Source organism: Penicillium chermesinum (assembly GCF_028974085.1).
Source record: "Penicillium chermesinum strain IBT 19713 chromosome Unknown utg000003l:1.0-5111272.0:1.0-5115320.0, whole genome shotgun sequence".
NCBI lineage: Eukaryota > Fungi > Ascomycota > Eurotiomycetes > Eurotiales > Aspergillaceae > Penicillium > Penicillium chermesinum.
The window spans coordinates 4,979,860-5,006,623 of NW_026695313.1; the positions used below are offsets into that span (position 1 = coordinate 4,979,860).

Consider the following 26,764-nt stretch of genomic DNA (forward strand, 5'->3'; position numbering starts at 1 on the left):
GGAGAGTTATGATACAGGTATTGCGCCGGAACCTTTTTCGAGCCCCAGGAAGAGTGGAGATAAAAAGAAAACACAGGGGGGGAAAAAAATACAGGTATAGGAAGGAACACCAAGACATTACAACAATTCCAGGGCCGATGAGGATCCACCGGCGATGCAAGATACGAGTAAATCGTCACAGAGCTTCAGAGTGAGGCATCTAGAACATGCCACCGCCCATACCGCCCATACCACCCATGCCGCCCATGCCACCAGCGGGAGCAGGGCCCTTCTCCTCAGGAGCCTCAACGATAGCGACCTCGGTGGTACCGAGCAGAGAAGAGACACCGCTAGCGTCAACCAGGGCAGTGCGGACAACCTTGAGGGGGTCGACGATACCGCTGGCAATCATATCAACGTACTCGCCCTTGCTGCTGTCGAAACCACGGTTGAAGTCCTTGGCGTACTCGTCAGTCAGCTTGCCGACAATAACGCTGCCCTCAAGACCGGCGTTCTCAACGATGGTGCGAGCAGGACGGGTGATGGCGCTCTTGATGATGCTGACACCGAGCTGCTGGTCGAAGTTGGCGGGCTTGACGTTCTCGAGACCATTAGCGGCGGCCTTCAGGAGGGCGGTACCACCACCGGGAAGGATACCCTGCTCAACAGCGGCGCGGGTAGCATTAAGGGCATCAACAACGCGGTCCTTCTTCTCACCGACCTCAACCTCGGAGGCACCGCCAACCTTGATGACGGCGACACCGCCAGAGAGCTTGGCAAGACGCTCTTGGAGCTTCTCCTTCTCATACTCGGAGGTAGTGGGGTCGGCCATGACACCGCGGATCTGCTCGCAACGCTGGGCAATGGCGTCCTTGCTTCCCTCGCCGTTGAGGATGATGGTATCCTCCTTGGTGATGGTGATGGAGCCAGTGGATCCAAGCATGTCAGGGGTGAGCTTCTCAAGCTTAATGTCAAGCTCGTCAGTGAAGACGGTACCCTGGGTCAGGACAGCCAAGTCACCCAAGATGCTCTTGCGGTTGTCACCGAAGCCAGGGGCCTTGACGGCGGCGACCTGGAGCTGACCACGGAGCTTGTTCAAGATGCAGACAGCGAGAGCCTCGCCATCGATATCCTCAGCAATGATGACAAGAGGACGACGGAGGGTGGTGGATGCCTCCAGGGCGGGGATGATGTCCTGGACAGCGGAGATCTTCTTCTCAGAGAGCAGAATCAAAGGCTTCTCAAACTCGACCTTCTGGGACTTGGCGTCGGTGATAAAGTAAGGAGAGGTGTAGCCACGGTCGAAACGCATACCCTCAGTGACCTCGAGCTCGTCCTCCAGGGTCTTGCCCTCCTTGACGGTGATGACACCCTCCTTGCCGACGCGCTCCATGGCGGTAGAAATCAGCTTGCCGACGTGGGTGTCGCCGTTGCCGGAGATGGTAGCGACCTGGGCGATCTCCTCGCCGGTGGTGATGGGGCGCTTGTTCTGCTCCAGGTACTCCACAACAGCCTCAACAGCAGACTGGATACCACGGCGCAGATCCATGGGGTTGCAGCCAGCGGCGACGTTCTTGACAGTCTCGGAGAAGATGGCGCGGGCAAGGACAGTAGCGGTAGTGGTACCGTCACCAGCCAGTTCGTTGGTCTTGGAAGCGACATCCTGGAGCAGACGAGCACCGAGGTTCTCAAACTTGTCCTGGAGCTGGATAGCCTTCGCGACAGTCACACCGTCTTTAAACGCAGGTTAGCTTATGAATAGGTAACACAAAATTTCGGATATATGCCTACCCTTGGTGATCTTGGGCGAGCCGTAGGGAGACTCAATGAGCACATTGCGACCCTTGGGACCCAGAGTAGAGGTCACAGCCCTGGCAAGAGTATCAACACCCTTGAGGAGGCTGGCGCGAGCCTCAACACCGAACTTGAGCTCCTGTTTACAGGTTAGCCAAAATGCTCGGGAGGCACGGGATGCGGAACCGAAGGCCATCGGACGCGCCGGTTCAGCTTAAAACCATTGAGCTCATTACACACCTTGTGAGCGAAACGCTGCTGCTGGAGGTTCAGGCTGGTCGAGCGGTAGAAAGGGGCACGCTTCGCAGCGGCCGACAGAACGGAGGTGCGGGAAGAGAGAGCGCGCTGCATGGTGGAAACAAAAGGGAAAATAACCAAACGGAATTAAAAGGAAGATTTGAGAATAAAATACACAGCCCGGGAAGAATTGGGCACGGAGTTGATGGAAAGAAGGATGGAACGGAAGGGGAGAAATGAAGCCTTGATCGAAAATTTTCCAGGTGTTTCTATCCCCAGAAAAGAAAGCTTGGCGCATGGAGCTCTGTCACCTGACCTCTGTTATCCCGAGGTTATCGCAGCCGACATCTGGATGTTCCCAAAATGTTTTAGATGTGAGAACCTTCTAGTAGGCGAAGAAAATATGAAAGTTGGTTTTGTGTTGCTTCCTTGTGAGTATGATCTTGAAACTTGAATGCTCAGCTCAGATATAGTCCCGACCGTGTTTTTGATTCCTTGGTAGTGATATTCCGGTCATCATGTCGGGATTATATATCGCAACGAAAACCCAACGACTCCAGGTAATTAACGATTTGCACGGTCACCAAGGATGCATTTTGCACTTCGACTATGTGGAAATTGAATACTGACAGCACCAGCTAGAGATATTGAACTAACTTCAACCGAGTAACTTTAATTGCCTCTCTGGATTGTTATAATCATGATGTCTCTCAAAAGATAAGAAAAATAAGCTCTGAATTCAAGAACAGGAGAATCGAGCCTGTCTTCACTGAAAACATAACGACTGAAATCACAAAAATGTCAAAGTCCCAGAGCTGAAATATCATTGCCACTCCCCGTTGGGGCCCTATCGAAGGCGTTCGCTCAATTTCCGCATGCTGTCGTCCCCTTGAGAAGCCATCGATGTCCAACTCGCAAATCTAACTCATGATGCATAACTCTGCAAACTGAACGAGAAAAGCTCAATCCAGGAGGCACCCACTAGGTGCGATATCAACTACGCCTCATCTACCTCGGACTTGGGAGAATCCCAAAGCGGGTCCTGAGGCTGGTCGATATCCCAGTCATGACCACCCTGGGGCATTGGCGGAGCGGGGTATGGCAACGGGTAGTTTGACCCAACAGGCCACGGAGTAGGTCCTGAATGAATGCCCTGGGAACCCAGCATGCTTGGATCGACGTAGCCAAAGGCGCCGGGCGGGGGGGAATGGAACCTGTTGGTAGGGCATCGTGAAGGCGCCGTGCTGTGTTCCGGCGATGGGCCCATACGGTGGCGGGTAGGTGGCGGCAAAATGCTGAGAGGGTGAATTCAGAGGCCAGTGGGGAGCGGGGGAGGATCGAAAAATTGTATCGCTGGAGTCCTGCTCCTGAACCATCCCAGTCTGTTCTAGACGGTCAAGCGCGGTGGGGGAAACTGGAAGGCGAACGATCTTGCTTCGCTTTCGCGGTTCATTATCTTTGTCGTCCTCGTCATCCGAAGATTCGGCCTCTGAAGTCTCCCTATGTCGAAAATCAGCACACACCCCAGCCAAAGAATCAACCGTCTACGTACTCGACTTCTCCCTCATCCCCATCAGAGGAGCCTTCAGTGTCGGCCCTACCATGTTTCACAGAGCTGTGTCGGCCTTTTGTGCCAGTGAATGCCTTGTTAGGCTTCTTCTTGTGTTTCTGTTTCTTGCGCGAGCCGTATGAAGGATCCTCGCCATCGCTTTTATCTGTACTGGAAATAGTCTCGCCGTCGTCATCCTCGCTGTCAGTCAATGCCTTGCGCTTCTTGGCCCTTCCAGACCCAGGCTTGCGTCGGGTATCTTTGCGGGAGGAGGCTGCTTGGATAGTAGCACTTGCACCAGCTCCACTGGAGCCACCAGCGGAGCGGCGAAGAGGAGGAGGCACACGCTTTCCTTCATTTTCGCGCCGAGATCGAACCTTGGATAGGTGCTGCACAATGGCTCCCTCGCTAAACTTTTCTCCCATAGTTGACGCAATATCGGCCCACGGAAGCTTGATGCCCTGCGAATTGCATTGTTGTTGGATCGTCAATAGGAGCATAATGTCATGGTCAGCTATTATGGATGTCAGCTTGGAGTCCCCAAGTCCCCAGACTGGTAAGGTGGATGATATATATAGAGGAACACATAAAATTACGCGTTTCGTGAAACAGCAATCAGTGTCCAAAGAATGACCTTGGAGGGCATTACTCACAATCCCAGCGAACAAGCTGGCGGGGCTTGGTCCTCTTTTTCCCAGAGCGGCCCTGCTTGCTCGAAGGCATGGCTCTAGGGAAGGTAAACACGTAAAGGTTCTAAGTGAGTGCGTTCGTATGTTTGTTGTGTGAGTGGGTTGAAGATAACTATGCTGAAGGGGGAGAATTACGTGGGATAAGTGAGCAGTCCCCAATGAGATGAACATGGTGTTCTTCGAATGTTCTCAACAAGCTGATATTTCTAAGTCCCTTGAAGTCGTTACAAAAATCGCCCTCAGAAAAACTTAGTCCCCATCGCGATCGGCGTATCCAAAAGGCTGCCATCAGCACAACTACAGAATTAATGATGCAAAGTGAGCGAAAATTGGACGTAACGCTGTTTAGTCCTCCTTTTGGGCCTGTTCAGTACTTATTCCGGCTCTAGGACACACCCTGTATATACAAAGCCAACGGATCGTAGTAGATCACTATATGCCACGTGATGAGAGTACACGTGATCCGCAATCCCGATCTCCGGAATCATTGCATCCTTCAACACCCGAGTCCATTTTCAACCCCTTCAATCCGACTACATCTCCTCCAAATCCCCCACAATGACTGCTGCCTGGAAAGCCGCTGGCCTCACGTATGTCCAGCTACACTCTGGATGCCGACAATTACTGACTTCATTTTGACAGCTACAACCGCTACCTGGCGATTGCCGCCCGTACGGTCCGCCGCTCTCTGAAGGACACCCCTCGTCTTAACTCTGAGCGCCGTGGCCAGATGGACCTTCGTTTTGCCAAGTGGGAGGTTAGTGGGACCAACAGGTTCAGTTCCTGAGTGATATGCTGACAGCGATTTTCTGCGCGAATAGAACGGAAAGCAAGGCGAAGCCCAATCCCTCGCCAAGGCCAACAATGAGGCCATTGCCGAAGCTGCTGAGAAATAGACGACGATCCCCCGATACTGAAATCTATATCCCATTGAGTGAGGTGGTTAAATTGGGGAAATCATGGACGCTGTGGATTGCTGTGGTCGACATTGCGGATGAGTGCCGAGCGTGCCATTGAACTTGTACATGTGTAGCAATACAGGCCTGCCAGGGTTAGACAGAGCCTAGAAATCGCACCAATCTTTTTTTTGTCTCAATTTCCTCTTCTTCCCGAACCAATCTGCTCTTGTAGCTTCGTAGTTGGTGTAGATAATGCTTTAGTGGCCGGGTGCGACTGCACGTCAGAAAAGGACCCAGTCTGCCGAAACGCTTTTCCCGTCCACCTTTCTTCCTCCCCGCTAACCCCTCGTTCGAGTTACGTTCGCTCAGTCTTGCCAGCATTGTCAAGACAGGACTCAAGCCCCTGAGTTTGATGAGAAGGGCCGGCAGCAGACTGCAGAGCCTGTGTCACCTCTGCAATGCTGCCGAATAACGAGGTTCGCGTGCCCCCGCGGGCAGCGCAATCCACTACCCGCCGTGATATTACCGCCGAGTTTACAGACGCTGCTTCAAGTAAGCCACTCTTCAGTTGGCCGATTCTGGTCCCCAATCTAATAATTTGTCCTTTCTAGAGCTACGGACCGGTCAACTCGTGAAAGATGAGACATTTACCTTGTTCGAAGCCGTGGGGGCATTGGAGGTGTGTCGAATACCAACAAAGGAAATGGCAAGGAAGCTTGGATGCTGACGCTGGTCTGGACAGATAATGGACTCCAAAATGGACAGCGGCTACATAGCACCCGGCGAAAACCATGCGCAAGCGCTTGAAGACGATTACGACGTACGACAAGAATTGGCACCGGAACAAGTGGTGGGCTTAATGGATCAGCTTCTTTGCCATGAGGTGGGTCACCATACCGGATGAGAGACACTGGGCTCGCGGCTGACCTCATTTAGATGGCATGGCATATGGGACACCCTCTTTCGCAGACACTCTTTACGTCGATCTACCTCGATAGGTTGTTATGGCCTGTACCGAAGACAATGGAGGATGCTCAATTTGCTCGCGACGATGCCTCAACGGGACCACCTCTGATCAGCCTTGTCCTCCGGTCATACTGTTTGGCGCTAGTCAAGGCTTGCGATTTTGTCCACGCTCGCGTTGCAGCCGAGTATTATTATGAAGTGAGTGATCTCGATATCCTCCAAGGTTTGGTATGTACTAATGGCATGACTGCGATTAGGAAGAGGATTTCGTGACGCAGCTCTACAATCGCACCCTGCTGTCATCCTTCGACTCATCACATTTCTATCGCCTGCTAGACCAGGCGGTATCTTGGGTGGAGAAACAAGATACTATAGACCAGAAACTTCGTGAAGCCCTTCGGGACCGCTTACTGTTTCGATATGAGTTCTTGTCGGCCTTGGATCAGGATTTGAACGTTCTGGAGACCCGCTCGACCGCTAGTTTCACGACATGTCTTCAAAAGCTCAGTTCCATCAAGGAGTCTGCATTCCTTGGGAAACAAGTCCCAGAATCATTCAGCCTGAAAATCCAGCGGAAGCTAGCCAGCACTGTGCCACCTCGACCCATTGTGGAAATCAGCCATGAAGATGCATTTTCTCATATCAAGCGACTCTGCCAGGATGCTATCGACCTGGAGCAAGTGCTAGACTACCGCGGACCGAGCAATTTCAAAACGTTCATCTGGACTCTCCTCTCCCGCAAAACCCCAACCATCAGTCTATATCCGCTGCTTGGTTCAAGCCTTGACCGTCAGCGACCTGATAATTCTAGGGACCATCCCTGTGAAGCAACTGATCTTTGACGACATCGCAGATTTGGTTCTGCCGTCCAGTATTTTGCTAGAGGCAAACACCGACGACGTGGAACTGCCATCCGACCCCCGGTTTCAAATTGCCCAGCACATGGATGCTTTTGTGAAACGGTTTGGCCAGGTATACGAATTTCGAACGGAGTATTTCAGCCACAAGATACTAATAATGCCTGCAGCCATTTATTGATACGATTCGAGCAGCTTGTCTCAATCGCTGTCGAGTTCGCCGGACTCTCTGCCATACAGTTGTCGACTGGGACAACCTGCAGATGGAGGTAAGCCAATGCTTTGACACAGAACATCGGTCGGTCATGATTCTAACAGGACATACAGGCTGAAGAGCTGGACTTGAAAATTCAAGCATTAAATCCAGAGCCCCCATTGAACCTTCAGGGCCACGGGCCAACCTACTCATATCCTCTTAGTAGCTGGGCATACCACCAGAAGCTGAACCAGCTCCGTCTGATTCTCCAAATGGGATTCGAGCTATCAATATACGCCCCAGAAGAACTCCCAGGAATGTACTGGTACCTATCTCACATTTGTTCAACACACCTTGGCCATGTTGATCGAATTCGGACATTTATGGTGGCTGCTAGAAAGAGAGATCTAGCTATGACTAACCAAAGTGCATCCGCTGCTGCACGCAAGGCTACCGCATTTCATAACTCATTTCGTTGTCTGGAGAGGCTGACAACAGAACTCATTGCTGTGGACGCCTTTGCGATTGCTCTTCATGCGCTGTATGTCCTGCTCGCACGGCACCGCCTCCTACCATGCGCTTCAGCGCCAGATGCCTACTGGAATGATAAATTACGATATGAACTCCGCATGAAGCCATTCATACCAATATCCTTGCCTGAACTGGTTCCCTTCGAAGAATACCAGAAAGAGACTACATTGGAGGGCGATTCAGACGAGGTTATTCTCGAAAGAGCATCTAAGGCAATCGCAGAAGCGCGTAAGGCCTGGGAAGCGACGCTCGGTAATGGAGCTTTTGTTAAGGATTCGTCTACCGCTACGAAGACCCCGACAGCCATTGAGGCAGATTGGCAGCGCAATGTCAAAGATACCATGCGGGCTTGCATCGCAGCTAGCCTTGCTATCGAAGCTGTCAAGAAAGCACTGGCGAGTAAAGCTCTGACAAAGCTCGAGGTCGACATCCCCCCAATCGGGTCTAAGGGCCGATTCCATGATTGGTGGAGTGTCCCCAAACTCACCGAAAAGGTATGAAAGGGGGGTAAATATGCGACCCAGTGGAATTGAGCATTCGTACATTAAAAATTGTGATGCATGCATAAATAACGGTATCTACCGTATCTTTCCTACCTATTCCAGTAAGAAGCATAACCCGAATCCCACATTAGCGCTATTGGGTGCTGTATCGAGAGTGGCTTCTGTGCGAGGACTAAAAAGCACGCGGATCTTGAGGAGGCGTAAAAGCAGCCCCACCAATGAGCAACCAGACCCAGCAGGAACAAATCATCAACGCGAAAGCCCAGGTGGACGTATCCGTCAAAGTGCGGTTCGAGCGCCCCATCCACTCGTAGCTCCTCGGACGAAGTGGAGAAAAGAAAAAGTCCTGTGAAGCGGGGAGGATCATTACAGGGTCAAGCCAGGACCAGAACAGTGCAGCTGTCAGTTGCGAGGGGATCTGGGAATCTGGACCCAAAACGCGGGAAAGGGAGCAAAAGCCATGAAATCATACACTTCCGGTCCCGCGTTGTCAATATTCTAATTGACTTTTGGCGATCGGCCGTTCTGGATCTCCCTTCCTCCTCCGATCTGGGGCTGCAGCTCTCTCCGACATACGCCGCTCTACCTCATCCGGTGCCTGGTTCATTTCTGCTGAATGCTTGGGTCTCTGTCATCCGCTCGTAGGTAGCAGCCGTTCCCCAGCGTCCCCCCCCTCTTGCCTTCCCCCGAGACCGCGGGGCTTCTCCAGAGATGCCGACGTATCCCATCCGTCGCCGACCGCGCGAATGCAAGACGTGTCTACCCTGCCGTGCCAGCAAAGTCCGCTGCGACCGCAACGTGCCCTGCGGAAACTGCGTCAAGCGCAACTTCACCTGCTCGTACGGTCGTCCGCCGTCTACGAAATATCCGATTCCCTCGGTCGCGCCGAGCTACACCTCGGCTCAATCTTCTCTACACTCGCCAGCTTTTCCGAATTCTTGCCCTGCTCCTCCTCATGAGGGCTCCTACGCTATCGATAATGCCTCTGGCGCAAGCGATGACGCCGACCCGGATCTCCCTGAAGTCATCGACATTTCCCAGGACGAATGGGACGAGATCAACGGCAAGATGGCGGCCATGGAGCAGATTATAGGAAGTCTGCATGGTCTCTTCCAGAAACATTCAGCCCGTAGGCGCGGCGTCGATGAGAGTGAGCGGAAGAGCTCTACTCGGTCGGAAGGTGTCTATGGGTCCAATGCGATGAGGACGGGCGCTGTCCATCTCGGGTCGCGGTCGGCGCTGGTGGATATCCTGGATAAGTCGAAAGAATCTGCGGAAACAGCGCTGGCGCTGCCCCAGGAAGATATTCTGGCAGAGCTTGCGTTGGGGAACGAATCTGTAGCATATCCGTTTGTGGACTTGTGGTCTTCTGATCCGTACACTTTCAACATTGCCGGCGTGTGTGCCGTTCTCCCCGATGATGATCAATGTCGACGGTAAGGGGCGGTTCGTGTTAGACCAACGGAGTGCCATGCTGACTGATGCCTCAGGTTTCTGAAGTGGTACATAGATATTGGTGTCATATTGTATCCCGTGCTGGATAACACGGATGACTTGGTGCGCAAGACAAATCGTTTACTTCTGGGGAGGCAGCGAGCCGGGGGTGTCTATAAACCGGAGGCAGATGGGTTAGTTAAGCCATTTGGACTGGATCTGCCATTTCTTAGCTTGCTGTTTGCCATCCTTGCATTGGGTTGCCAGCTTTCTGACCTCCCGGGACGGGACCGCGAGTTGACCTCGTGGGTATATGGTGAGTATTCGTCCTGAGAAGCATTCGAGGATCCCCGCTGATGAACTCTTCCAAGTCTCATGTGCTTACCAATGTCTGAGGATGTTGAACTACGTCTCACAACCCACATTGGAGGTCATTCAAATTCTTCTTATCATTAGCAATGTTTTGTCATACAACATGAATGCGGGCGCCTCTTACACTCTGCTTGGTAAATCCGATGCAACCTCCTGTCAAAAAGCAGCCATCTAATTGAATTCTTAGGTATGACGGAGCGCATCTGTCTGACCCTGGGACTCCACGTGGAGTCAAAAGACTTGACTTTCCCGGATCAAGCCCTCCGACAGCGTACTTGGTAAGTTTGTATGCATTCGCGAGGGCGAGCAATGCTGATACAGATTAGGTGGACAATGGCTTTCCAGAACAGCCACTTCTCGCTCGCCTATGACCGCCCTTCTATAACGATGATCAGTCAGCCTGAGATTCCATATCGCCCAATATCCATGCCCGGGAACAGGACTTACTTTGAAACGATATGCCGAGTGGTGTCATTGTCACTGGAACTCCTCCGCTCCCGGATGGATCAAGGCTCATCACACCACCCCCAGATCCGTGAGATTCGCGGGTGGAAGCTCCAGATACAGCAGATTAGGCAGGATGCCGCGCCCCATCTGCAGCACCGCGATCACTGCCACTCCTTGGCGCAGCACATTGAGCGCACAGAGCTGCGCCTGCATTCCTCATACCTCCTCTCTGTGTTATGTCGAGTCTCCCTAGATCCGCACGCACATTTAGATGACCATCGTCGGGCTGTGATTCGGGAGGACTGTATCGCCGGCTTGATGGAAACTGTAGATGCATTTGTTGAGTTGCATGAGATCAATTCACATTGTTCTCGCTCGTGGATCAGTCTGCAACGATCGATCGCGTCAGCTTTCCTGCTGGTTGCCAATGACGACAGCCAACAGACGTGGAGCCTCATTGATCGGCTGGAGAAGGTGCTGGCTGACCATGTCTTTGCGGATGGCGTGTCTGAACATAACAGTCGGACCGACTCGGCAAAGCATCTCTCATCTTCCCTTTTGGCATTGCGTGAGATCCGTGACGCCTTCCGGAGCCGAAAGGCACCACCCGCCCCGACTTCGCAACAGCCCTTTTCACCGGTCAACCTGCCCTCCCCGCCATCCATCGATACCGACCCTAGTTTACCGCCTAATCTTGTCACCGTGGGCGGCTCTATCGCGTTGGAGGAGTGGGATATGCGGAACATCCTGGGTCGTGTTTCGGATGTCATGCTGTTTCCAAGCATGAGCGGTCAGAACTCGGCTGTATGACATTCTTGATGCATCATGGCGTTTTATTGGGGGGTGGGTGGAAACAGGGACATTGGGCGGCGTGAGATTTTTACACGTCAATATCGATATACATGCATACACTGCGCAAACCAGTCACTGTGATCAATACGTACCGACCCAACATGCACTCTCGTAGGAATTGACCATGGTCCCGAGGGCCCAAAGGGTTTCACTTTTCTGACATCTTTAATATCTTCGTCGTCCTTGCTTGGTCTTCAGGGCCTCGTCCGTACGTAGTCTGCGCTCTACGAGCCTTAGATGCCCGCTTTAGGTGAAAAGTAATCACGGCGAGCGCCAGAAGTCGCGGAGCAAGTTTTCCTCCGCAACCCCTGGAGATTTATGCTATCTTAAGCTGTGCCCAACCAAGCCTACGTCGCATCCGCATATATCCGAATTCCACTCACGAGTAACTTAGTTTCCTATTCTGTCACAGGTCGACCCAGTGGACTCTAGACGACCTCGTTTGGCCGGCCGAGAAATCCCCGCGAGCCGTCAGATTGGAGATCGTCTGATCGACCGGCTGCTTCTCACCGCCCAATCCACGGGCTTCAAACCAACCAAGAGCCCCTGCTCACAGGGTCTCTCGGTCATCTTGAGTCAATGAACTGCCGGATGTGGGCATTCTCGGAGATTGCGTTTGACTCGGCCGTCGGCTACGCTGCGCTATCCGTCACCGTCTTCGACGCGAGTGTTAGCGTGCGGTGGGAACGAATGAGACTATTCGGCCGGGCCTCATGAGCATTCCCTCCTTCGAGCACGGGGAGCCAATCGGTTACAATTTTTCCTTCTTGGTAGGGTATGGCCAAGACGCTTTTAGAACTCTTCGCGCTCGGCGTGTCCTGGTCGCCTTGTTCTACTACGGCCCCCACGACCGCCGCTGTTTCAGAGCATCCTGGACCTACTGAACCGTTGACATGGCCTTCATGCTTGATTCGATTCAGCTGCAGACGGGCCTGGAAGACGTCTCGTTTGAATTATATTGTCATTCTTCTCCATCGGATAGCCCTGGGAGCCCCATTATTCGCTGCGCTTGGCGGATGGCTGTGATTCCTCGCGTTGGGATTTGACTGCAACACGACAGGTGTCAACATCTGGTATTTTTCGAAAAGGCATTTTATAGTCGGAGATCATCGGACGCATCATCTGTATCAACCAGAAGCCCCTAGACACGAAATACATCGTGCTTTTCCCAAAACAGACCGCAAACAAAGTACCTTCTAAGTCAAAAAAGCACACCGAATAACATATTAAGGGCCAAGGATACGATAAGACACTCGAGGCTGAACCAGCTGAATACCGAGTCTGGGTTTCACAAGAATATTCTGGCAAAAGTCATTGTTCCCCTCCCCTCCAAAAGCTACTCGTTTAGAACTCAACCGCGCTTGCGCAGCCCCTTGCTAGAAACAACACCCTGTGTATACCTACCCAACTTTCTCAGAATAAATTTCCTTTGCAGGCAAAGAGTATGATGAGATATGCCTGATGAGCCTGCTACAACAGAATGGTTCCGCTGTCTATTAATACAAGATGGTTGCCACCTTACCCGGCGCTATCTGAGAGCGAGAAGTCGGGGAGAAGGGACTCAGGAGAGTCTGTCAAACTATTCGAAATGCATCCTCAGACACACCTGGTAGGTACAAGTCACTGCCAGCTGAAAAACCAATGTCTCTACTCAGGTCTATGCTGACATATGGCAAAAGCGCAAGGTGGTATCTGTTGTCTGCATATGCTCGGTAATGTCTACTGAATGCTGCCTGTGTTATAGGCCCAAAACAGCTTGTAGAGTATTTTGCTTTCTTGTAGGAGAGGAGCAGCTCGTTCGGGGTTACCTGCTCTATATTATACCAAATGACAGATTCCTCACATACCAGGAACTCAAGAGTCTGGACTATTGATCGACTTTGGGCATCTAGAGGAAGCCCGCTTGCCCATCACGTCAAGTTGCGGATAATTTATTGTTACGCAGACTGCCGCGGTCGTCTTAAAGGAAGTCCTTGAGGCCTCATAATGAGGGCTGCTGGTTTATTTGAGCGACTGGGATCTAAATCTATCCAGGTTCCGTTTGGAGAAAGGAATTTCCAGTCATGCGGGGCATTGTATCACATTAGCAATTTCGACAGATCTTGCGGCCACCTACTACTGCTCCTGCGCGATCCAATTGAAGATCTGACCGCTTGGCACTTCCCAGAACACTCTTATACTAGCCCCTCGCGAGGAACGACGACTATCAGATATTATCTTAGAATAATTTCAAGCCTCTCCGGGCTCTATATTCTTTTCAAAGACATGCCGTACGCCACATGGATGATAACTTTATTCTATATTACTTGTGGGGCAGAAAGGAGATGATCACATCTCATGCGACAAGGAGATCATTGCTCTTGGACATTGCTGGCTAGTATGCAAGAAAGAGTTTGGTTTCTACGCTACGTGGAGCGAGACACCGCTAATAGCAGTTGAAAAGAAGCGGAACCTTTGAGCAATTAAGGACTTTTCTTCTTCTTCTTCTTCTTCTTCTTAATAAAAAGACGAAAATCTGTAGGAGATTGCTCCTTGTATTCTGATGGAGCCATCGTGATATGTATATGGGACTCGGGGGCCAGAGATCTTGCGACGTAGCGGGTGGAGGTTGTTTGACTAACTGTTCCTAGCAATTCCAAGGGTGAGGTAGCAGTTCCAAGGTTGGACTTGGGTTGCTGGTACAGAAGGAACATGTGATCATGTGCGAAGCACTTGCCTACTGTACTACGAGTAACTAGGGCCATGCTTTGCAATAGTCAGCAAAATAGAATGTAAAATAATTGGCAACGACTGAATTCCTGCGAGAACATATAAGATTAAAGAAAGCATTAGTCGTCTATTACATGGTATATCCTCATTTCCTAGGAAACTTGCTTCAATTCAGTCAAACACCCAGTCTAGGAGATCCAGAAAACCTAGAGTCCGCAAATCTCCCTAACCCGCTTGATGCTCATGCCGTAACAAGCTAGCCGGGCATAAGCTCTTCTCGTACATATTGAGACACCATAATAGGCCACTAGATACAGACGAAGCCACGAGTGTAAGTTTCAAGATGGCCTTGATCAATTGACCAACAATGTTAATCAACGTTCTAACAACCAACACCTGGTTCCATGTAACAGTGAACACCTGCCTCCCACAACAGTGTATCTATAACATCGCTGCAGTAATGCGCGTCGCTCTCCTCGTACACACATCGCCCGACAATTGCGTTCTTATCTGCCGTATCGATCACGTTTGCGTAAAACGTTCCTGCTGGTGGCGATGGCGTTGTGTCTCCTGCTGCAGTCCATGTTGCACCACAGTCATCTGATGGATCTATATCTCTCTTAACACATGTACACTGTATGTAATAGTTCAAGGGTATCGGGCATTGGCTTACCTAACTGGAAGTCGGCTGGACATCCAACACCCCCAAGTCCCCCCCCCCACAGAAGTTCGGAGCATCGAGGTTCTGTCCAGGACAACCACCTGTGTTGTTAAGGGGGGTCCAGCTGCCTGCCTCACATGGGTTCGGAGCCTCCCAACCATGCAGTGTATGTGCATACTGTCCCGCTATTGAGGTCGTCACCTGAGAGGGTGCCAAAATACACATCTGCCAGGGCAGGGCTGGCAAGAAGGAATGCGAGTGCCATCGGTTTCCAAGCCATGATGAAAAAAGATAAACTGGGGCTTCTCGAAAAATGTTTGGAGACTTGGAAGAACTTCTTTGGTGTTACTGCTGGTAGCCTTACTGCTAGAGCGACACAGGCTATTTATAAGGACTCTGCGATGTTTTGATGACTCCATTGTCTTAGCTAGCATTCAAATATTGCTCGAAGATACATAAATGACGTCTTGGAGGAAGAATAGTATATAACGAAAACCTGTTTTCAAAGAATATAATGGGCGAATGTCTTGATAATTCCCGCTGCTCCTACACACGATACTGAGAACAGGAAGTATACCCCACGTAAGGCCACCCGCCAAGAGGTTACAGAGAGGTAGGTGAAGAAGGGCCAAGAGAATTTTTAGGTTTCCAGTCTCGATTTAGATGTAAATCTATGGCGTTTCCGTATTCAGGATCTAGAAGGCTACGTCACTCCTGGGCGCCTAAGTAGATTACTGTTTCTTTGCTAATATTTGTTCGAATCTGATCATGTCTGGAGTTAGTATGCAAGATTCAGCCGAAGATAGATCAAGAGCACCTTGAGGAACAACCGGGCAAGGAGGAAACTGCCCTTAGTGATGATTCTATAGGAACTTCTGAATACTTCCCGCTTTATTCTTCTATTGGATACTGCGAGCAGGTGGTATAACCCAAATAAGCGAAGCCCCCCCTCATCATACTCTTCCACATCTATACCCTCTACCACACTAGGAAACAAGTAGAGGTAGTTTAAGAGCCTAAAGACCCCAAGCTTCCGCTCTATGTCTATTTTGGGCTTGAATTCAGGATTTGAATGGCCAATCCAGTCACCCTTGCAGCAGAATTAGATTCTTGTTTCTTTGCATCTGTTCCTTTTCAAATGTGATTATCACCTGGAAAGTTGTCCATGAGAAGCGAAATTACTATCGGGACGGGGCGGCGGTGGCGCTTGAATTCAAAATACTGAAGCTAGGTAGAGAATGGGAGAGGGCGAAGGAGAGGAACTACCGCAACAGATCTAAATCCTACTCCAGCCAACCCTATCCTGCCCAAGTTCGGACGACAATAGTTCAGACGGTATTTACCCCAAAGCGGTGGCAAATGGCAGAATCGAGTGAGAGTGACAGAAAGTAGGTTTGAGCCTACTTAACTTCCTCCTAATTTGACGCTAGAGCTGTGTTCTATGCTTTTCTGGAGGATCTTTCTATGATATCATATAGTCTGCGAATACTTCTTCTACAGTCCACGAGCTGGCTATCCCTAATGTGCAAGAATCATCTAGCGAATTTACATGCATATTTCACGGTCTTATTCGAGCCCCTGCGAATATTCCATAAATAGGATTGGTAATGGTGGAATTGTACATTTAGGCCTGTCGAAAAGGCTAGAGAAGCGAGATGGCAATTATACGCCGCATTCTAAAACCTCCAGAGTGGAATTCGGTAGGCAGTTTGTTTCCCTCAATAAGCTGCACTTGGTTGTAGTGGCCCGCCAGCGAAATATTGACCTTGTTTCCACGGTGTATACGGATTTCTGCCTCGGCTGCTTCTATGGAACCGATTTCGATTTGGTCCTTAGGTAGCCGAGGGCCCATTGTTGGGAGTGCTTCCTTAGCCAGCCGACAGGTGAGTACTAGGACGAAAAGAGGACGCCAAGAGTTGCCAGAACTTTTCTGCTATATATATATCCATTATGTGCCAGAGCCGCCAGGATGGTTAGACTTGCCAAAATTCTCACGATACAGTTGTCTGAGCACCTTTACCGATTGGACAATTTGGTGCCAATCATTATACACAATAGATGCCAGACTGGTGTTTCCTCGCGGGACTGCCATCGCGTCGGGGTTAGGACGAACACCTCAAGGCATGTGTTAGACCCACCTTCCTGGGCGGGGATCCCGCACCCGCCCTGGAGTCCTGGAGCCCTGGAGGGCGGGGTTGTGATTACTAATTTTCCATGGGCCGACCAGGGCTTACAGTATGGTGCAGTACGGAGTAAGTATCATGTATTTCCGTGGTCGCGCGGGATTGGAGACGGAGTTAAAAAGGAATCTGGGGCTCATCATTAGTAATCTCGATTGAATATCCCGAGCGGGGATTTGCCGAAGAGATCGGCCCTTCAGACCGAAGCAGCTAACCTGAGCTAGTCAGAGCTAACGGGGAGGGAAAGGAGAGGGGGCGGAGATAACTCGTGCGGTTTGGGACTACATGAAGGCACTCGGATTAAGGGAGTCCTCAAACGGGACGCGGTGATAATCTCGGGGTTTGAGCTACGGGGCAAGATGCGGGAAGGCAATCTCGAACGAATGAGCCAACATGATGTCAGCAGAATAAGTTACGCCCCAGGCGAGATCCCTGAGTATGAGAACTGTCTCTGTGCCGGTTTCCCGAAGGGTGGATCTACCTACAATCGTACCTATAGTCGCTCGCACCGCTCTCTTTCGCAACATGAACTCCTTTACTGGTATGCGTGATGTCGACGCCCATCACTCGCCTCTTGTCCCATACGGTCAACAAGCCGTACAGATCTAAACATCTTCGCGATGTAACCCCTCACCTCGACGCGAACGGCTTCGTCGCTTTCGCCCCTGATGATATCGAAAATCCTCAGAACTGGTCTCTGCGTCGCCGGGTGATCGTCACCATGAGCGCGGTGCTGCTGGTGGTCAACGCGACTTTTGCCTCGAGTTCTCCGAGTGGATGCTTTGGCTCGATCTCAGAGCACTTCGGGATCTCAACTGAAGTGGCCGGATTGACTATCACTCTCTTTCTGCTTGGATATTGCGCCGGCCCCCTCATCTTTGCGCCCCTGTCGGAGTTCTACGGTCGCAGGTACATCTTCTACGTGACCTTTCTGTGCTATCTCGCATTCAATTTCTTGTGCGCCTTTGCGCCAAACCTCGGAGCTCTGCTTGTAGGTAGATTCCTCGCAGGAACGTTTGTATCGGCTCCACTGAGCAACTGCCCCGGTCTCCTGGCGGACGTATGGAACCCCTTACAACGATCGAACGCAATGGCTGGATTTTCCGCCATGGTTTGGATTGGGCCAGCTCTTGGACCGGTTGTGGCCGGTTTTTTGGAATTGAAAAAGGATTGGCGGTGGAGCTTCTATGTTCTACTTTGGCTCGGTGGAGCCTCGGCAGTCATCATGCTGACCATTCCCGAGACCTACGCGCCGATCATCCTGTATAACAAAGCGAAGCGCATTCGAAGGAACAAGATCCCCGGGTACGAGAATGTGCGCGCGCCCGTTGAGGCGAGCGATCGCACGCTCTTGACCATCTACAAGGTCGCGCTTACCCGGCCCTGGATTATTCTTTTCGACCCCATTTCCTTCCTGTGCGCGATCTACATGTCTGTCGTCTACACCCTGTTGTACATGCTCTTCAGTATCTATCCTATCGTCTTCCAGGAGAAGCGCGGGTGGAATTCTGGGGTTGGCGAACTGCCACTGTGCGGTACCATCGTCGGCGCGCTTCTCGGGGGTGGGATCGTAGTGATCGACACAAAGATCCGCCAGCGGAGGGTCGATAGGGGCGAAACTAAAGTCGAAGATACCACGCCGGAGGATCGGCTTACGCTTGCGATGATTGGTGGGATTTTATTCTCTGCCACCATGTTCTGGTTTGCCTGGACCGCCGAATACGAGTGAGTCGCGAAACCACCCCCCCCCCCATCGGCGGCAAATAACCTAAACTAACAAACGCCCAGTTCTATTCATTGGATTGTCCCAACGCTCGCAGGGTGCTTCCTTTCTAGTTCTCTGCTGCTCATCTTTGTTGCATACTTAAACTATCTAGTGGACGTCTACCTCATGTATGCCGCGTCTGCTATTGCCGCCAACACAATCGCACGATCTGCCTGCGGTGCCGCTGCGCCCCTATTCACGAACCAGATGTTCTCCGCTATGGGCATCGGTGGTGGAGGGAGTCTGATCGGTGGAGTGGCTGCGTTGCTCGCGGTTATTCCGTTCCTGTTTTACAAATATGGGAAACAGATTAGAATTCGCAGCAAATTCGCGCCGACACAGGTGCGCCCCCGGGCCCCTGATGTGGAAAATAACCCTGCCGATGAGCCGATCAGCCGCTCTACCTCCTCGCCTGGGAGTGAACACGGAATGCAGGGAGAGGCCGAGAAATGAGCCACAGCTGATGGAACGGAACATGCATCTTCTGCATGATTTAGAAGAACCGCGGCTTAGTGATGTCTGGCCTGAGGCCGTTATGCCTTGATGGCGAAAAGTACTAATTGCATCTATCCTAATAGAATGAACCATAAAATGCACCCGATAGGAATGAGGAAGAGTCTGATATAATACTTCTGTCATACATACTATAACCCCCAATTCGAATACACAGCTGGACCGCATTAACACCAGCTTGTAGCTTCTATTTAAATGACACATGAGATATATTTATCGACAGCTTCTTGGATTTCCTGATTCTCTGAACGATCATGAAGGGAACGAAGGTGAGGAGCTACCCTACTTTCCGCCTGCAATCCGTGGTAGAGCTTAAAAGGCTAGTGCGGGATCGCAGTCCGTACTGATTGCTCACGGGGAAAATTTGGAGCTAGTGGTTACACAAGATCCACCGATTAACCAATCTATAAGCAAACCCCAAACGAAGTCCCTAGATGGCCGAGCCAAACCCGGGGAATCTGGGGTATGGGTCCGCGGGCTTCACCCGCCGCTCATGTGACCGGCCTGGCTCTATACTGGCCCACAGCTCGAGATGTAATCGATTTACCTACTAATAATGGCATCAGTCCGTTGACAGTCCTGGGCTCTCCACCACCATCAGAATATGATTCGTGCCCGCAACTTTAGACCATCCTTATCCGGCACGCCGCAAGCCTGGTCGGTAGCCAATCCACGCAATATCGTCGTATGGGGGTCCGCCATTTTCGGGCCTAATAAGCGGAAATTAGGCCTGCGTATAGGGAAGGAGGAATTTCAAAGGGGCATGGGCGTGGATCCACCATTGAGGACGGGGTCCAGGTGCCCAGACCTGAACTATGCGGGTTTATAAAGCTATCGGTAGCACCGGCCTTTTCACGCTGGTATCATTTACTGCACCTTGAGCCTAACCAAATTGAGGCTATTTTGTTTATCATGGTCCCCAAAGCCGACGAAATGGGGAAAATCCAGCATGGAGAAGACCCCGAGACGCCAAAGGTGGATGGGCCTGTCCCTGGTGATCTTATCTCCCTCGGGACCGTTGACCAGGCGTTGACGGCGAAGATGAACCTTGTCAATGATGTAGGTTCTCTCCTGCGTGAAAACTGTATGGATCATATTTAATGGAAACAGGCAATTGACCAAATTGGATTCACTCCTTACCACTGGAAGCTTTTCTTCCTCAATGGATTCGGGTACGTGTCCCGTTGGCCGGCGATCAGACCGCAGCATTACTGACGAGGTGAGCGCAGGTACGGAGTCGATTCGCTTTTGCTATTCCTGATGAGCATCTCCGCTGACCAGGTCGTTGCGCAATACTCGCCGGGATTCAAAAGAGGTGCACAGGTAGGGTTTTACCTGGCTTTGTTGGTCGGGGCCTTGTTTTGGGGGAGTACGGCAGATATCATCGGACGGAAATGGGCCTTCAATTTTTCGCTACTGATTAGCGCTATCTTTGCTCTTTCGGCTGGGGCTGCTCCAAATTATGTCGGCTGGGCTATTATGGTAGCCATCTCTGCCTTTGGGTCGGGAGGTAATCTGGTCCTAGATACCACAGTCTTCTTGGAGTATCTGCCATCGAATAAGCAATGGTTGCTTACCCTGCTCGCTGGATGGTGGGGAGTCGGCCAGACTGTTGCTGGTCTTATTGCATGGCCGTTTATGGGTAATTCTCGCCTCCGCCACCTTTGGAAGCATAGTCTTGTCCTGACTCCATAACAGCGGACTATAGCTGCCCCCTCGACAGCTCCATCCCGTGTAACAATAGCAACAACATGGGCTGGCGATATCTATTTTATACATGTGGTGCCCTTGTTTTCGCCCTTAGCATGTGCCGGGTGCTGGTTATCCGCTTCCACGAAACCCCCAAGTTTCTTCTCTGTCAAGGCCGCGACGAAGATGTTATGAAGACCCTCGACGACCTTGCCCGCAAGTATGGCCGCGAATGCACCCTCACCCTGGATCAGCTTCGGGTGCATGGGGTAATTCAGAGCGCCCACGCGAAGACTCGAGCTTCGTTTTCTGAACTGTGGGTTCATATCAAGGGCTTGTTCGCTACCAAGACGATGAGTGTCTCGACATTACTGGTCTGGTTCTCTTGGGCACTTATTGGGCTTGGCTATGCTTTGTACTATGTCTACCTTCCAGAGTACCTTGCATCTCGAGGATCCGATACCGGGTCAAGTTCGACTTATATCACCTGGCGGAATTATGCCATCACCAATCTATGTGCTATTCCAGGTCCCATTATCGCAGGGTTCTTGTGTGAAACAAAGCTCTTCGGCCGCAAGCGAACAATGACCCTAGGGGCCTTTATCACTAGTAAGTTCTCTTGCGCGTTTAAGAAAGTCGTGCCGCTCACGAAATCCAGTGATATTCTTTTTTGGATACACGGCAGTGAAGACCCCGGCTCAGAACATCGGGTTCTCCTCCGCAATCTCCGTTTCCATCAACATCTACTACGCCACTCTTTACGCGTACACGGTTGAGATTCTGCCTTCAGCGCATCGCGGCACGGGGAACGGTATCGCAGTCTCGCTTAATCGGTTGATGGGCATGGTATCTGCCCTGATTGGCGCTTTTACATCCACGGCTAGCTCCGTCCCCATCTACGTCTGTGCTGCTCTGCTGGGGGTCTGTGGCATACTCTCGCTGTTCTTCCCGCTTGAATCGCGAGGACGAAAGAGTATCTAGCACAATCTGTGTTGAATGGAATGTGTTGAGCGACGGGGCTTGTAGATGAGATATCGAAAGGAATAATCAACAATACTAGCTTCCAACTTGGAGTAAGAGCCGATCTTCGTAAAAGTCCCGCATATCTATCGCGCACAAATGGTATACCTCCTGTCAAAAAAGTACTCAAGGTTCCAATGTCTCAATATAAATCTCGGCATGCGCCTCCAAAAAGACCCTAGAGATTCAGTGTTCGGCAATCCGCCTCAGGGTCCGTTCATGTGATGCGGGCGGTGCCGTCGGTCTCCGTCCCCGGCCTGAACCCGGCCAGTACACCGTGTCTACGAGCAGAGATAGGAGAGGAAATTGCTCGTGTGACACCGCGCAGGATCCTGCATGACGATCGCATTATCTCCGCAAGTTTAGGTTCGAGCAGTGGAGTCAAGTGTTCTGATAAGCGTCATCACGGTGCAATAATGAGGCAACTCGTGTATATCCTGCGCGGGGGAGAAATTTATTACGAATGGATCAAAAGAGGGGCATCTTGGAATGATGTGTACAGTATACTCTGGTATTTTGATACAATATGATACAGTAAAATGTATGCCTGGCGTGGTGTACTTTGGAAGAGCAACGCTGTAACTTGAGTATGGCTAAACGCTGAATTGCTTCATAATAGTCTCACAAGTTCCCGATTTCCCAGAGCCCCCGATACGGGTGACTCTGGTCTTGGAATTGGAAGAAAGGGTCATGGGTTACATCCATGAAAGATACGTCTCCTGGAAATGCCGAAGACCAGCCCGTCTGATCTCTGGATAAGGAGGGTCCTGGTGGCGGGTTACTATCTGCGGGGACGGCATTATGCCGAGTCCAAGGTGCATTGTCTGCGTTGTCCGAAGGAGAGCGATCGTGGAGGTTACTTGAGTATGGTGGTAGAGCTTGGCCTCCATCGGAGGTATCGACAGCACGAGCAGAATGGTGGAAGATTTCGGTCTCGACGGTCCTTTCTTCGGGGCGTTTCTGGACCGTAGGCCGCACAAATGCAGGATCAAAAAGCCCGTCGCCAGGAGGGGAGTATTGCGTTGTAGGAGCAGTGTGACAAAGGATGTCCCACATGAGAGCGGTGTCGATGGATAATGTTCTTCTGGACAGGTTGCGATTCCTGGTATGGGGGCTGACGGCAAAAGCGGACTGGAAGAGGCTTTGGATCTTTTTGTGCTAAGGCAATGTTAGTGAATCTTTTCTCGCTACCAATTATGCATTAGGCACGCAGTACCATCACATCAAATCTAGGCCATTTGGCAGCAAGCGTTCTCAAGAATTGGGTGCACGTCTCAAAGTTCTTCTGGGCGGAGTCTTTGACGGCAGGGTCGGCGGCACGGCAGTAGTAAATGTGTATAGTAGCGGCGATCGCCACCGCGTGCCCAATGAACGGATCTGAAATCTGATAGTCTTTTTCTGTAGTCATGTCAATGAGGCGTACGATCCACGTCGTATGGATGAGCGCCAGCTCCGACGCAGTTTTCCAGAATGTATTGGGAACGGCAAGCTGAGCAGACTGTTGAGGCCGCCATGAATAGAGAAAAGGATGGTTGAGCACACTGCGCACGGCATGGTAGGTAAACTGCAGGTACAACCAGGGGCTCCAGTATCCACGATTCTCATGCAATTCTTCCTGTGATTGCGCTTGGAACCTGGCGCAGTCATACCGATGAGCAGTCGGGAACTTCGTCTCAATATCCATCAGATGCGCCCCAATAATGTTGTATCCGGAATCCACTGCCCATGGCGGTTTAGGGTCTCCACTGGCACAATGCGATACATAATGTTGGACTTCACTCCACAGAGTAGAAAGTTGCACCATATACAACCAGATCCCTCCTCGTGCGGTGAAAGCGCCATTTTCTTGAGGGTTCTGAGGCGGCTTCATGCCCATTTCTCGGGGCGAATCGACATTCACCGCCATGTACTTCGGACTATGAATATCCTTGAGCATGTTCAGTTGCATGCTGTATGGAGCATATAGCTGGTTGAGAAGGTGGATGCTCCAGAAAACTCGTCTCCGCTCTTCTAACACGGGCGATAGATCGCCTTCTTGAAGTTCGATATTGATGCCTGCGCATTTGGCGAGATTCGTCGCAAGGCCAATATGTAATGAGGCCAGATGTGTATCATTGGCTAAGCACTTGTTAGTTGCTCGACAGATACATGAGAGCTCGAATCTTACTTATGTATTCAGCCAATGCGATCAGGGATAGGCTCTGCAAGGTCGACAGATCCACTGTTCCCTGGGTCACTCGGAGCATGCAGTAGCTGGCGGCCGCCTCGGCATATTTGCGACAGACTTGGTCCTTCCGTCCTTCTACAAAAGGGCTATCTGAATATCGAAGAGCCAGGCTGAGAATGCCAAATATTACTTCGCTTCGATAGCTTTCGGGGGCGGTAAAATCCTCCGGGTCAAACAGCCAAAGGGGCTGCTTATGGCAAAACTGAAAGTACAACGCAATGCCCTCTAGAATGGTTCCCTTTGGCGGCATTGCAAGTGATAAGGCATTAGTAGTTCGCAAGGCCAGCTCATCTGCTTGCCTATTTTGCGTGAAAGGCGTATCGTGAGCGTCGCTGGAAAGGGATGTGCTCTCACGACTCTGGTAAAGGTGCGAGGAGGACTTCGGACTTCCTGTTTGGCGGTTCGGTCTGTCGCAATCAGCACTTGCATCATTTCGGGAATCATCAAGGTTCCGCACATGGATCCCTCGAGCATCAATTGCATTTTTTGCTCCAGCTGTTGCAATCGGTCTTCCTGCTTGGAAGTTTAGCCCAGCTTGCTCTTTTCAACCCGGGTAGCTTGGGGTCTCCTACCATTGCCCGGTCACCCCCGAGGGATTTATCCAGTGGTTCATAGCTTCTGCTATATTGGCATGTCTGCTGCAGACGCGTGCAGGTAGAGCAAGCTGGTCGCTCTCCTGGACATCGGGTCTTCTTTCTTCTACGAAACCGGCGTTAAGACATAAGAATACAACTGATAGAGCTGCGATAATGGCTTACCGACAATTCTCGCAGGCTTGATGTGATCTTTTGCTAACCCGATTATTCATCAGGAATGACGGGGCAGTAAGTCCACAGACTCTCTACATGAAGATGAGTTGGCATTTTTATGGGGCGAGGCGGGGTTATCGGATTCTGACCCCGTGGACCGTCTGGGCCCAACGATAACCCCAACTCGATCCACTTGGGGGGGGGGACCCACGCTGGGAAACGATGCCCAGAAGCGGAAATCAACGGCCTAAAACCGGTGCTCTTCTAACCCGAAATGTATAATTGATGAACAGAACTACAGCAATTCTCTTCCTAGGAATTGAGTGTTTGGTCTTTGGGTATACCAGGCATCTCATCGAGCTGTCCTCGTCAAGGGCGCAGGATCCAAATATTGTGTCAAAATTACCGATTTAATACCTCAGCTAGTCGACACCAGGGAATCATAATATGCAAACCAAAAGAATGAAGAATACTACCACTCGAGCTCGCTCGATCCAGAGCATGACAGCCCTGCACAGAACTCGAGATCCTCTGCGGTAGCTTGTCCAGCTGCATTTTGTCGAGCAGGCCAAATTTCGCGACCTTTCTTCCGCTCCTCATCCCGATGACTTCGCAGTAATGATCTGACTGTGTTCTGGAAGAAGAGGGGGCGCTTTCAAGACGAGGGTGGAGTTGGCCATTGACGAAAACGCCAGCATTCAAATTCTTCTGTGCCGCATTGCAAAGATGCTTATCTTCATCCAGAACGCGCTTGAAAAAACCATCGATGTGTTCAAAATCGTGGTCCGAAGCATCCTTGTGACGATAAACCTCATATTCCATGGAGCACGTCCCGGCGGATGTCGGCACACATCGCATCATGTAAAAGAAATGAGGAGATACAGTCATGCAGGCGTTAGGGAAGTAATAAGTACTGGCATTCTGAATGTCTTCGTCGACCTTGTCTGCCAGTGGCCGAGAAAAGTGTTGGATATGGCCCGGAGTCGAAACCGTGTAGTAATATGACAAGTCGGCCAGGTTGGCAACATCGGGGTGGGCAACAGTGCAGTGGTAGCACTCATTGTAGTTGTCGGCGAGAGTCTTCCAGTTATAATCACCAGTCATTCCCCAGGTATGATCAAATTTATACTGGGTGAAGTCGAAGTTCTTGAATCGTTCTTGCGTATCGACGCCCTTGAAGTCTTCCTCCCAAGGGATGGGCTTGTCGGTGTCGAGATTCACCCAAATGAAGCCCAGGGCATCTTCGTGTACATGGACCGGAAACAAACTTTGTTCTTCTTTTTTGAAGCCTGGGACGTCGTCGAATTTGGGTGCTTTGGCTAGCTTGCCGTTCAGTCCGTAAGACCATCCGTGGTACTTGCACGACAGGATCTTCACGTTCCCTTGATCCTCGTTAATAAGTGGGAAGGCGCGATGGCGGCAAATATTATGGAAACCGTTTAGTTTTCCTGACTAAAGTTGAGCAAACAGACGAATTTCAGAGTAAATTAGAGCAGGGGACTGACCTTCACGGTCCTTGGTGATCACAAAGGAGAATCCAGCTTCTTCAAAGCGGAGAAAGTCGCCAGGCTTGTTAAAGCGCAGCTTGTGGGTGACTAAAATCCATTTCTTCGAGAAAATCGCTCGTCTCTCCAGCTCGTACATTTCAGGAGACCGATACCAAGAGGCCGGGAGGGCCCTTGGAACTTCACTGTCAGTCTTTTCTTGTGTGCCTCCTTGAGAGGACTTGTAACCGAACAAAGAGGCAACTGCAGCAGCCATGATTATGGTGATGGTAGGACGGATTGATCTTTCAAGCAGTACGAAATGTTCAACACTGAGTCCCCTCCGTCTTTAAAGTATGCCATTGGTAGGCCCGGGATCTCCGATTGACTTGCCATGTTGGGCCATGGTAGATCAAGGCGTGCCTCGTTCGGTATAGACCGACGGTGTATCCACCGTTTCCT

At 51.1% G+C, this 26,764-nt stretch overlaps 10 protein-coding genes across 10 annotated transcripts; 5 read left to right on the forward strand and 5 right to left on the reverse strand.

The window, feature by feature from the left end:
* Positions 1–199: 199 nt before the first annotated feature.
* hsp60 (chaperone ATPase HSP60) lies at positions 200–2,124 on the reverse strand (the record flags this gene model as incomplete). The annotated part of the gene is made up of 3 exons (XM_058474151.1): positions 200–1,713; positions 1,771–1,986; positions 2,010–2,124. The coding sequence occupies 3 exons, from the start codon at positions 2,122–2,124 to the stop codon at positions 200–202; spliced, it is 1,845 nt and encodes a 614-aa protein (XP_058333154.1).
* Positions 2,125–3,007: 883 nt separating this feature from the next.
* Positions 3,008–4,282, reverse strand: N7468_004855 (uncharacterized protein; the record flags this gene model as incomplete). The annotated part of the gene is made up of 4 exons (XM_058474152.1): positions 3,008–3,224; positions 3,280–3,510; positions 3,563–4,073; positions 4,213–4,282. The coding sequence occupies 4 exons, from the start codon at positions 4,280–4,282 to the stop codon at positions 3,008–3,010; spliced, it is 1,029 nt and encodes a 342-aa protein (XP_058333155.1).
* Positions 4,283–4,806: 524 nt separating this feature from the next.
* N7468_004856 (ATP synthase subunit epsilon family protein) lies at positions 4,807–5,144 on the forward strand (the record flags this gene model as incomplete). Its single annotated transcript, XM_058474153.1, has 3 exons — positions 4,807–4,838; positions 4,891–5,005; positions 5,070–5,144. 3 exons carry the CDS (start codon positions 4,807–4,809, stop codon positions 5,142–5,144), a joined length of 222 nt encoding a protein of 73 aa, XP_058333156.1.
* Positions 5,145–6,083: 939 nt separating this feature from the next.
* N7468_004857 (N-alpha-acetyltransferase 35, NatC auxiliary subunit) lies at positions 6,084–8,845 on the forward strand (the record flags this gene model as incomplete). The annotated part of the gene is made up of 5 exons (XM_058474154.1): positions 6,084–6,311; positions 6,371–6,902; positions 7,107–7,239; positions 7,393–8,191; positions 8,486–8,845. 5 exons carry the CDS (start codon positions 6,084–6,086, stop codon positions 8,843–8,845), a joined length of 2,052 nt encoding a protein of 683 aa, XP_058333157.1.
* Positions 8,846–8,911: 66 nt separating this feature from the next.
* On the forward strand, positions 8,912–11,263 carry N7468_004858 (uncharacterized protein; the record flags this gene model as incomplete). The annotated part of the gene is made up of 5 exons (XM_058474155.1): positions 8,912–9,636; positions 9,691–9,950; positions 10,006–10,140; positions 10,194–10,284; positions 10,333–11,263. The coding sequence occupies 5 exons, from the start codon at positions 8,912–8,914 to the stop codon at positions 11,261–11,263; spliced, it is 2,142 nt and encodes a 713-aa protein (XP_058333158.1).
* A 3,133-nt stretch (positions 11,264–14,396) lies between these two features.
* Positions 14,397–14,955, reverse strand: N7468_004859 (uncharacterized protein; the record flags this gene model as incomplete). Its single annotated transcript, XM_058474156.1, has 2 exons — positions 14,397–14,648; positions 14,854–14,955. 2 exons carry the CDS (start codon positions 14,953–14,955, stop codon positions 14,397–14,399), a joined length of 354 nt encoding a protein of 117 aa, XP_058333159.1.
* A 2,450-nt stretch (positions 14,956–17,405) lies between these two features.
* N7468_004860 (MFS transporter) lies at positions 17,406–19,073 on the forward strand (the record flags this gene model as incomplete). Its single annotated transcript, XM_058474157.1, has 2 exons — positions 17,406–18,580; positions 18,644–19,073. 2 exons carry the CDS (start codon positions 17,406–17,408, stop codon positions 19,071–19,073), a joined length of 1,605 nt encoding a protein of 534 aa, XP_058333160.1.
* A 1,086-nt stretch (positions 19,074–20,159) lies between these two features.
* On the forward strand, positions 20,160–21,803 carry N7468_004861 (MFS transporter; the record flags this gene model as incomplete). Its single annotated transcript, XM_058474158.1, has 5 exons — positions 20,160–20,192; positions 20,244–20,305; positions 20,363–20,775; positions 20,832–21,431; positions 21,481–21,803. Coding segments are annotated over 5 exons (1,431 nt in total), but the record flags the coding sequence as incomplete, so codon positions are not given.
* A 660-nt stretch (positions 21,804–22,463) lies between these two features.
* Positions 22,464–24,319, reverse strand: N7468_004862 (fungal specific transcription factor domain-containing protein; the record flags this gene model as incomplete). The annotated part of the gene is made up of 3 exons (XM_058474159.1): positions 22,464–22,973; positions 23,059–23,960; positions 24,010–24,319. 3 exons carry the CDS (start codon positions 24,317–24,319, stop codon positions 22,464–22,466), a joined length of 1,722 nt encoding a protein of 573 aa, XP_058333162.1.
* Positions 24,320–25,290: 971 nt separating this feature from the next.
* Positions 25,291–26,579, reverse strand: N7468_004863 (iron-sulfur cluster-binding protein, rieske family domain protein; the record flags this gene model as incomplete). The annotated part of the gene is made up of 3 exons (XM_058474160.1): positions 25,291–25,452; positions 25,503–26,266; positions 26,324–26,579. The coding sequence occupies 3 exons, from the start codon at positions 26,577–26,579 to the stop codon at positions 25,291–25,293; spliced, it is 1,182 nt and encodes a 393-aa protein (XP_058333163.1).
* Between the last annotated feature and the right edge of the window lie 185 nt (positions 26,580–26,764).